Below are 12,067 nucleotides of genomic sequence, written 5' to 3'. Positions count from 1 at the left end.
ATAGTAATTAGATGTAATTAATAATATATTAATATATAATATAATAATATAGTAATTATATAATTACTAATTAGTAATATAGTAGTATTATATAGTACTAATATAGTACTAATATGGTAGTAAGATGTAGGCTGGGATTTCTCATATGATGATGAAAAAAGAATTTCTGGATCACAACCTTCTCCCAGTTCTAGACTTCATTTTCATGTTTGGCCACAAAGTCATCAAAAAATTTGGCACAGTTTACAATCTCCACTCAAGAGAAGCTCAGGACAGGAACAAGAGAGGTACTGTAGGGCAGAATTCAGGTGTATTAACAGAACTGTGTGGATTTGTCCCTCATTTGCATGATTGCTAAAATTCATAAATAAAAAAAATTTAAACCGAATATTTTAAAATATTTAAACCATTTAGGAAGAAGATCTAATAGGCATCTCGATCACTACAAATGCAAATACAGACTACAGTGTAAATCTGAATTGCCATGCTAGGCCAAGCTTATTTTATTACATACATTCTGCATTCTAAGTACTAATAAGTTCATAATGTAAACATTAAGCATACAGAGTTAAAATTCAAGGCCACAATATTTTTGATTGTCCCTTTTTTGTGTCTTTGGTTGGCCGAGATCAACTCGTAGTGTATAAATGCATAAGTTATATAATTATTATATAAAAAGGAAAAAAATAACATTGACTTGTATACTTCATTCTGACAAACGCACAGCGTTCGCGACTCGAAAAAGAAAAACTGGCGCCCGCCTAACAAAAATACTTACATGATATCTGATTTTGGCAGTCGGGGGTTGTCTCTTACCTTAAACCAGTAGAAAACAAGCTCCCTTAATAATGATGAGGTCCTAAATGTTACTTTTAAATATCAGACAATTCCAGTTTTCCCTTTTTTAAAGAGATGCATATTCTGATTTCTGAATTCTACTGCTTTTCCCTTTCTCCACTTTAAAAAAAAAAAATCAAGTCTATTCCTTCTATAATACTGGGAATGGTATAATACTGATCAAAATATTTCTCAAGTCCAAACAAGTAATTCTTTATAGTCCCAACACTACCAAGTTTTCAGTCTCTTCAGTATCTACTGGTAAAGAAGTTTCTTTTCTCCCATTCTCGTCTTCGTCCTCCTCTTCCTCCTTTCTACTTCCTGTATCAGATGCAGGCCCTTGATCTACAATCATACTCTTGCCTTTCAGTACATTCTCAATTCCAATGTTTGGCTCAGGGTTCCTGTAGTATTGTCACGGAATCTTAAAGCTTGGGTTGTCTTCACAGTTTGAAATAGCTGATACCTTTACAATGAATGGAATGCCTTTTGAGTTTAACCAAAACCAACGCTGTTGTATTCCAAATCAACTTCCATATTCAACTAGTCTTTTTGATATGTTTTCATTTTTTTAAATACAGGTGGTTTTTTTGGTTTGGGTTTTTTTTTGTTTGTTTTATTTTTTGTTTTTAATGAATGCATATACTGTATGTTAGGTCACTATAGAATGATCCTTATATTGCTGTAGTATAGTCCCAGTTTGCATTAGCAAGATATCAAACTTTACACAGAAGCTTATCAAATTTTTAAGACCACTTTCTTTTGTAGGTTGTCCTTATCATTTCATGCTTTTACCTACAACAGTCTTTTGTTGTTTGGTCCACAGATTCGATGCCCATATACATTACATTTTAGCATCTTTATACTTCTTGAATACTTTCCCTACTACAAAGCGTCTTTTTGACATTTTCCCCCCAGTCAAACTTTTTCATGTCACTTTTAGGCATTTTTAATTCATGTTCTCCAAGATAGTTCATCATAATTAATTGGGTACTATATTCCATGGAGAAGTGTCTCTTATTTTTTTCCCCCTTAGTAGTAGGTGCCAAGGTGAGAAGGCATATGGGTGGCTGGAAGCCTCGTATTAGGGTAGATGCTTCCAGTTGGTGAATTCCAGTATGTAGAAGGGGCAGCAAAAAAGCTGGAGGAAGTTACGGGTAAAGCAGGAGGATGGGGAGCTACAAAGTTCATCTTCTGAGGGTGTGCATGGTAGGGGCTCATGTAGGGTAGGTCTGTTGGATACTTATACATGGATGACTCTGGAGGATGAGGCTGGAGGGCCTGAGCTATTCCATGGAAGTCAAACTTGTAGGCATAACGCTTACCATGGACTTTAGTCATAATATTTTTGTCATAGTAATAACGGAGTGCACGACTGAGTTTGTCATAGTTCATGTTGGGTTTGCTTTTCCTTTCTCCCCAGCGCCGGGCTACTTCATCAGGGTCAGTCATCTTGAACTCTCCATTGGTGCCCTCCCAGGTAATGCAGTTGGAATTGGAGCTATCAGACAGGAGTTCCAGCAGAAACTGCCACAGTTGTATCTGTCCACTCCCTATGGTTGGGGGGTGAAAAAGTGAAGAACCAATGACTAACAACATCAGGACATCAACACTTCCCGACTTTCACATATGAAATCCAAGTGCATTTTCACCACAGAGCCCTAATTAGGAAATGTTGCAACCTCTGCGCCTGTCTCCCAGCCTAACTAATGTCTCTCTCTCAAAAAAAAAAAATCGGCACAGCAGGGGCCATAATTTAAAGTATTTTTTCCCTATTTTGAAAGGCAAAATGCCATTATGTGCATATTTAATAATTACCTCATGTCATTTACTTTGGAAAATTGACGGTGAAATAATACAACACAGATATAGGAAACTAATACCTAAAGTTCAGGACAAACAGCTTTCACTTGCATAATAATTCCCACAATATCATTTTGCAACTACATTTTCTCCATTATGGAATAAACCTACACAAAATGGAGAAGTTTAGAGAAAGCTGGATCTTTTCCAAACCATATCGCTCATTTCCAATAGTTAGGGAAATTGAGAATGGAAACTCATTAGATTGCTGCTGCATTGCATCTGTCTGCCTTGCAGAGCATTTGAGAAAGAAATTAAAAGGTCTATAAAGTGAGTTCTTGTAATTGTTCTCTGTCAAACAGGAGTGAAAGCGACTGCTGAAGTTATGATTCCAAGCACTGGTATTTCTCCCTTCTTTGGAAATTAAATCTTAAAGAGAAAGAATTTGTGTTGTTGTTGACAACTTTGCAGTAGGGCTCTACACAACATCATAAAGCTAAAACACAACCCTTTTAAACAGTTGGCAGTAGGGTTAGATGGGTCCTGCCACCGATATGCATGTAAAAAAGTAGTATTTTATGACAAAGCAGAACTGACACTCTGTAACAGCGTTCAGTGCTCTGTATATTGCAGTCGCAATGGCAGCAGAATTTGCCAGACAGAGTTTTGGTGCTAACGTCTAAGTACTCTATATCTCTGTCCAAAAATTAGATTTTTTTTTTAAAAAGCAGATATATGGGTCTAATAAATGAGCATTTCTTTAGAAAGTTTATAAGGGTGGACTATCATATCAATCTAAAGTCACATCTGAAATATATTAGCAGTTTATACTTCAGTGCAACTGAAACTTTTATTCCTTTAAATGATATTTACGCAAACTGTTCTTAATGAATTTCTTCTGTTCCATTAACATGATTAAATAAACAAACAAACAAAAGAATCCGTGGTATGAGCAAAGCACGCACTTTTAATACATGAAATATAACTAGAGGATTAGAGTTGGAAAATCAATAAACAGTCCAGCACTGGACAAAACACAAATTTCTGAATAAACAATCCGACATATGTTTTAATATAAACACTTGCCTTCCAAATGTAATATATAGTCATAGGAAAATAAATGGTTTCTGTCAATTTCCTTTTAATGAGAGAGTAATTTCACCATTTTATAAATACACAAAACTTGTTAAAGTGCAGGAATAATAGTTTATAGAAATTCCATACCCGTGGCTCTCCCCAAATGTTAACATGTATCTCTATCCAGGACATATCACATTAGCTCTTTTCACAATGCCATAGGCACAAGGCTAGCAAAAGTTGATGCTATATGTGCTACGCTGGGATTTGCAAAGGAGTTTAAGGGAGTTAGATGCCCAATTTCCAATGAATCATAATGGGATTTGGACACCTAACTCCCTTAGCCCTCTTGAAAACAGCTGTAATTTTCATTTGGTTTTTTATGGCATACAAAAATCTTTATCTTAAAATGCAAACTAAACTATAACTTTGTTTGATTTAACTATACCATACAGCTAAATGACAGGGAAAAAGAGCCGTTAGTGTTGAAATACTCCTAACCTAAACAGGTCACAACAATATCATCAAAAGAATCATCATGATGATTTGATCATTCTTACAGAACAAAATCTTACTAACAATAGAAAAAGAGAGTAGAGAGAAAGGAGCATTCTACCCTTTGGCTGCTAAAGCAGGGGTAACAGTATTTGGCATATGCATTGCTACTCTGTTGGACCAGATTTTGTTCTCAGTTATATTGTTGTAAAACCAGACGGACTATAGTGGAATCAGATGAACAGTTAAATCAGTCTGGTCCATAGTATATCAATAACAGTTTCCCAGGAAGCTCCCTGACCTTCTCCCCATCCCGCCGCCCTCGCCTTTTAACATTATAGGCCATAGTTCGGATTGCGTTCAGTAAGATATTCCTGGATGGAATTCCATATTTAAACAACATCTTCTGATTTTTCTTGGAACTATAGCCTTGGGAGAATGTCTTTGAGACTTCTAACCCAGTTGTTTCTTTCCAGAGGGGATTCTGCTTTCCCATTTGCTCCCATTTTACTGCTTGTCAATTCATAAAGTTGTCTGTTTAAAAGTCTCTTGTATTTGTCTAGTCTAGTACGCGGCATCATTTCTGCAAATAAATAAAATTGGTGTCAAAAAGAAAAGCTCACTTTAGTGATTTTACTTGTAATATGAAACCAATATTTTCATAGCTGAGGACGTCCTGGGCCAGATCCTCAGTGAGGGTAAACTGGATGTTAAGCTTCACCAGCTGAGGATCTGGCCCCCTGTATAGAACATTTGAATGAAATGAACTGCCGTTATTTAATAATTTGAATAGCATTTTTTATGGATTAAATATATTTCTAATAATGAAAAACACAGTTTGACTATGTGGACAGGGCCTAGGTCACTGGAGAAATCTGTCACGTTACACACTGGCCAAATATTCACTGCTCTCTCTTCCTTTCTAATCTAATAATGGGACTAATTTTACTTGCCTTGTTCTCTTTGGATGAAATTCAACCCTGTGCAATGGGCCACTGCAAGTCCAATGCACTGCTTAAATCCCACTTAAGCTCTCAAAATAAGGCTTAAGTACTGCATATGCCTTGCACTGACCCTCTTTGAATTCACTAAGACTACTCATATGATTACAAATCTTGCAATCCACTAGCTGCCATCAGACTCCAGTGATTAATTCCTATTGATTTCACTGCATTCTGAACCTTGCCTTCAATCTAAAACAAGTGATAGAGATAAAATGTGAAATTTGAAGAAAAATCATCCCTCGGGCAGCAAAACTCCTTCTCACCTGGATTTGCAAGACGGCTGCTGGTTGGTCCAAGAATCTGATAGGGATCTACAAAAATATGGACAAAAGAAATGAATTAAAAGGTTGTAACTACATAAAATCATTTTTGAAATTCCGATCTTATTACAAAAGAGGCAAGAAACCCTACTTCAGAGTCTTGTTAAGTTGCAATACTCTGCATTTGTTTGCCAACAAAAGGACTATTAAAAACTGAAAAAAGGGAAATTATCACCCAGTTGTATTAAAATGATAATTGATTTAGTTAAGAAAATGATTTAATTATTAAATAAATTAAAATTATTTAACTCCCTGCTACAGCACGGGAACAAATCTACACAGACACACCCCTAGAGCCCCGACCAGGGGTATTTTATCTGCTACCCGAGATCCATAAACCTGGAAACCCTGAACACCCCATCATCTCAGGCATCAGCACTCTTACAGCAGGATTATCTGGCTATTTGGACTCTCTCCTCAGACCCCACACTACCAGCACTCCTAGCTATCTTCAAGACACCACTGATTTCCTGAGGAAACTACAATGCATTGGTGATCTTCCTGAAAACACCATCCTGGCCACCGTGGATGTAGAAGCTCTTTGACTACAAGCTGTTAAGAACAGTATCTCTGATGAGGCCACAGCACACCTGGTGGCTGAGCTTTGTGACTTTGTCCTCACCCACAACCATTTCAGATTTGGGGATGACTTATACCTTCAAGTCAGTGGCACTGCTAGGGATACCAGCATGGCCCCCCAGTATGCCAACATTTTTATGACTGACTTAGAACAACGCTTCCTCAGCTCTCGTCCCCTAGCACCCCTCCTCTACTTGCGCTACATTGATGACATCTTCATCATATGGATGCACAGGAAGGAGGCCCTTGAAGAATTCCACCCTGGTTTCAACAATTTCCGCCCCACCATCAACCTCAGCCTGGGCCAGTCCACACAAGAGATCCACTTCCTGGACTAATAAGTGCTAATAAGTGATGGTCACATAAACACCACCCTATACTGGAAACCTACTGACCACTATACTTACCTACATGCCTCCAGTTTCCATCCAGGACACATCACCAGATCCATTGTCTACATCCAAGCCCTAAGATACAACTGAATTTGCTCCAATCCCTCAGACAGAGACAAACAAGATCTTTATCAATCATTATTAAAACTACAATACCCACCTGGGGAAGTGAGGAAACAGATTGACAGAGCAAGACAGGTACCCAGAAATCGCCTACTACAGGACAGGCCCAACAAGGAAAACAACAGAACACCACTGGCCATCCCGTACAGCCCCCAGCTAAAACCTCTCCAGCACATTATCAACGATCTACAACTTATCCTGGAAAACGATCTCTCATTCTCACAGACCTTGGGAGGCAGGCCAGTCCTCGCTTACAGACAGCCCCCCAACCTGAAGCAAATACTCACCAGCACCTATACACCACATCACAGAAACACTAACTCAGGAACCAATCCCTGTAGCAAACCTCGTTGCCTACTCTGTCCTCATATCTACTCTAGCGACACCATCAGAGGACCCAACCACATCAGCCACACCATCAGAGGCTCATTCACCTGCACGTCTACGAATGTTATACATGCCATCATGTGCCAGCAATGCCTCTCTGCCATGTACATTGGTCAAACCGGACAGTCCCTACGTAAAAGAATAAATGGACACAAATCGGACATCAGGAAAGGTAACATACAAAAGCCAGTAGGAGAACACTTCAATCTTCCTGGACATTCTCTAACAGATTTGAAAGTAGCTATACTTGAACAAAAAAACTTCAGAAACAGACTTCAAAGAGAAACAGCAGAACTACAATTCATTTGCAATTTAACACCATTAATTTGGACTTGAATAGGGACTGGGAGTGGCTGGCTCATTACAAAAGTACCTTTGCCTCTCCTGGAATTGACACCTCCTCATCTGTTATTGGGAGTGGACTACATCCACCCTGATCGAATTGGCCCTGTCATCACTGGTTCTCCACTGTGAGGTAACTCCCTTCTCTTCATGTGTCATTATATAATGCCTGCATTCGTCATTTTCAGTCCATGTATCTGAAGAAGTGGTGTTTTACCCATGAAAGCTTATGACCAAATAAATCTGTTAGTCTTCAAGGTGCCACCAGACTCCTTGTTGTTTTCTTGTGTTCTGAGTTCATTTTAATGAAAAGTGTTTTTAGAATAAATTCAAAATGGCAAAAACAAAGGACCAGATTTACAAAACATGATCTGGATTGAGTGCACACAAATATGCATGCACACCTCTTTGCACATATAACTGTCACAGATACATACACAAATGCTCAGTCTACCCTAAGGACCTGCAAACTGTGTGGTATCACATGAGATCTCCCTGCCCAAGTCCAGTAGTTAAAGTACACTGAAATAGGAAGGCACCAGCCAAGGAGAAGGAAGAGCTGTTGAGGGAGTGCTGCTTATCCAAAGCAAGGAGAGGAGGGCGAGTGCCCTTCTAGATTTAGCAGAAAAGGAGGAGTTGCCCCCTTCCGATCCTTCCTTACTTTACATCAGTGACACTCAGACTGTGCGAGCTGCAAGTGGCTCTTTAATGTGTCTCCTGCGGCTCTCTGCAGCACATGATATTAACACACTCTGTGGTTTAATCATTAACCAATCAGGATGCTTTTACTGTGTTATTAGCCAATTGTAGCTCATAAGATAATAATACTTGGTCAGTCATTTTGCTGTGAGAATAATAGATGTGATGCTGTCTAGCAGTTGCTAGCTCAGATCAGAGCCATAGGCCAATTCACTTTTGTGTGAATCTCAAAGAAATGTTATGTGGGCTACTAGGCATAGGCCAATTCACTTGTTAGGATAGAACAAAGGGGGTTGTTATCACTTACATTTACATAGCATATGCCACGGTAATTAAATTTGCTTTAAATTAATGAAAACCAGTGAAATGCTAATTTCGAGAAAACCTGGATTTGTGCTGGAAATGGCTCACCTTGATTTTCATACACATTGTAAGGAGAGTGGTCACTTTGGATAAGCTATTACCAGCAGGAGAGTGAGTTTGTGTGTGTGGTTTTTGGAAAAAAAAAAGGGGGGGGGTGAGAAAACCTGGATTTGTGCTGGAAATGGCCCACCTTGATAATCATACACATTGTAAAGAGAGTGGTCACTTTGGATGGGCTATTACCAGCAGGAGAGTGAGTTGGGGGGGGGGGGGGTGAGAAAACCTGGATTTGTGCTGGAAATGGCCCAACTTGATTATCATACACATTGTAAGGAGAGTGATCACTTTAGATAAGCTATTACCAGCAGGAGAGTGGGGTGGGAGGAGGTATTGTTTCATGGTCTCTGTGTATATAATGTCTTCTGCAGTTTCCACAGTATGCATCCGATGAAGTGAGCTGTAGCTCATGAAAGCTCATGCTCAAATAAATTGGTTAGTCTCTAAAGTGCCACAAGTACTCCTTTTCTTTTTGAAATGCTAATGTTATTGTCTTCACTTATCTATAACCAGTTCTTGGCTATTACATAACATATATCTCATGTGTCCCCTATAATTAGATAAACTTAGATGTAAGTGTGTGTCGATGTTAAATGTTTGATGTGAACCTCATGAAAACTAATGAAAGAATGTTATTTGCTGTTGCTCCTCAAAGAAACATTGGATTTGTTAATGAAGGACTTAATGGATGTAAATGAAGAAGCTTGTTCACTTCAAAGCCAGGGCCATTAAGTAACAATGGGAATTCACAAAAAGAAAAGGAGTACTTGTGGCACCTTAGAGACTAATGAATCCGATGAAGTGAGCTGTAGCTCACGAAAGCTTATGCTCAAATAAATTGGTTAGTCTCTAAGGTGCTACAAGTACTCCTTTTCTTTTTGCGAATACAGACTAACACGGCTATTACTCTGAAATGGGAATTCACAGACTGTCTGCATTATTTATTCTTCCTCTAAGGAAGGACCCACATGGGTGAAGACACCTGTCAATTTGTCTTCTGGGTGAAAGATCTATAAATACTGGTTTAAGGGAATGATCCTGCATCTCTGAACTGTTTTGGATTCTAACAGGGTGGAATACTTAACAAGTGGACAGAGATGCCCAGAATTACACTGGGCAACTCCGAGGAACTTTTGGAAATCTAGCAAATTACTACAACTCTCTTAACATTTTGGACTTACAAGCTTTGACTCACTGGTTAATGAATTTTATCTGCTTTAACCTCTCAATTACCCTCATTTCTTTTCTTAGCTAATAAATCTTTAGTTGGTTTACTAGAGAAACTGGCTTCAGCATTGTCTTTGGTGAGATCCAGACTGCCAGTTTGACCTGGACTAAATGACTGGCCCTTTGGGGTTGGGAGTAACCTAATGTGATGTGGTATTTGGCATACTGACCAGTATCATAAAGTCTAGTTTGTCCGGGTGGCAAGATGCACTGGAGAGCCTCAGAGAACTGTTTGTGACTCTATGGTAAGACTAATATAGTAATACAGAAATGCACATTTGTTACTGTCTTGGTGAAATCTATTATAGAATATACCACCAGTTTGGGGTGTCTGCCCTGTTTTCTGACAGTCTGACTTGAGATTGGCACTCTCAGTTCTGAGCCATTTCAGATAGTGTAACAATATTTACACTAGTTTAAACCTGCATGTGATCCATGTCCCACACTACATATAACAAAGTGACAGATTCTGCTCTAATTGGGCTGTGGCCTCTATTTCTGTGTGACCTAGTTTGTTTCACATCACTCATTTTTGTGCACTATTTTTGAATAAACAAATAGCAGAATTTATGAATGCAAAGCAAAACCTTTAATGTACAAAAATAGCACCCACTAAGTGCTTTTCAAGTACATAGCTGAATGCACGCAATGGAGGTTGGGTTAAATCGCCTATGAAAATTTGATCCATTAAGGAATATCCTATATAAGACCTATGGGTGGGATTTTCAAAGAAGCCAAAGGGAGTTAGGCACCCAGCTCCCATAGCATTTCAATGGCTCTTGCATGGAATTCCTTTAGGCTCCTTTGAAAATCCCAGCTCAAATCAAGAAACAAACAGAAAAGGGATTATGTTCCACAAATATCAAAGCCAAAACTAGAGGGCAGTAGAAGAGCTTCAAGTCTTTCTCAAGGCCCTGAGTTCTCTGACCACTTGACAGCTGCTCTCAGTTGGCTTCCAGTTTTACAGCCAAGAGAATACTCAGATTGTGTTCTTTATAAATGTAAAATACTAATCTTAGCGCACACACAGCAATTAAATGTTCTCAAAAAGTTTACATAAATTACCAATATATTTCTTGAAAGCCTTTGGAGGCACAAATATATTAAACTAAAAAATGCTATTTTGACAAACAGCAATAATAATACTTCTCAAACCACATACATATAAACAGTTCAAGCTAATGGAATGCAGTCATGCACATATTCTTATTTAGCTATAACAAAATCCAGAATAATGAAAAGTCCATTTCAAAAACATAGAATCCGTGTCCATCTGAATCCAGATTATTCTGCAGGTGTACTTCATCTCCCATTTCTATCATTTTGCCATTAGTAAAAGCCATTACTGCTTTTGTGATGTACTTTCTCATTCAAGGGACAATCTAACTTAATACTATGGGTTTCTGTCCCATATAACAAACTAATTGCTTGCCAGCCACAAAACTCTTCTGCCTTTCAAGATTACTTGAACATAATCTGATAAAACTGATACTTTCTCCTGATGGTTACCCAACAGAATGGACATCCTTCCAACTTTCAGGCCTGTATTTCAGTAGTCCAGGATTTCAAACTCTAGTAGGATTATGTGAGGAATTCCAGTTCTATCTATATTTCTTCTAGATATTGAAATCTTCACTTCTGTACATTTTTCTGATGCTAATACTCCAATCAGCCATTATGAACAGAATTCTTTGAAATCCTTAGATTCCACATTTTTGTACTTGAACTGAATATGTGTGCTTTGCTTAATAGTTCATTGATCCCCTTAAAGGCAACAAGACCCTTGTAAGAATTACTAAAAGGAAGTCACAATGAGCTGTGATAGCATGTTGGCAACTTGGAGGTCCACCACATCCAACTTTCCAGCAAATTGTTAATTTGTTCTCTTGAATCTTTGATTTGTAGGTCATGGGGGTCTCAGTTTGCGTTAACGGTATACACAAGACACGAATACACAATTCAGCCACCATGCAGGATGCTACAATGAGCTCAGCCACTATGAGGGGTTCTCTGCTAATTGCTTGCGTCTGCTCTCGCAGTTGGCTATTTGTTGGCAGACTACAGTGCACTTCAGATCACTTTTAAAATATTCCATTTAACCCATATCCAACTTAAATAAAGTTACACACACCTAACTGAGGTCGCTGGTCTTCTGTTTTGGGCACTGTTGATGATGATGGTTGGGTAACTGAAAATAGAAAAATTTATACATTTATCTATTTTTTCTAATTTGAAAATCAGTCACCAAAACAGTCTTACATTGAATGGGCCAAAGTCATCACTGGCATAAGTAGAGACAACTCACTGGACTTCAACAGTTCAGCACTTGGTGATGTCAACTATGAGATTTAAACTGATCTGA

General features: G+C 38.5%; 1 protein-coding gene across 1 annotated transcript in view; it reads right to left on the bottom strand.

The window, feature by feature from the left end:
* Positions 1–1,869: 1,869 nt before the first annotated feature.
* The window catches only part of ERG (ETS transcription factor ERG), a 75,217-nt gene continuing 65,019 nt past the window's right edge, over positions 1,870–12,067 (bottom strand). The window contains exons 8-10 of the mRNA XM_077807243.1: positions 11,837–11,893; positions 5,480–5,527; positions 1,870–2,390 (exon numbers count right to left, since the gene is read on the bottom strand). Of these exons, the coding sequence (XP_077663369.1) occupies positions 1,870–2,390; positions 5,480–5,527; positions 11,837–11,893 (626 nt within the window). The remainder of the gene's footprint in view (positions 2,391–5,479; positions 5,528–11,836; positions 11,894–12,067) is intronic.

This window comes from Eretmochelys imbricata, chromosome 1 (genome assembly GCF_965152235.1).
Source record: "Eretmochelys imbricata isolate rEreImb1 chromosome 1, rEreImb1.hap1, whole genome shotgun sequence".
Classification (NCBI taxonomy): Eukaryota; Metazoa; Chordata; order Testudines; family Cheloniidae; genus Eretmochelys; species Eretmochelys imbricata.
The sequence above is the reverse complement of the archived record's forward strand: the minus strand, read 5'-3'. Positions and strand labels throughout refer to the sequence as shown.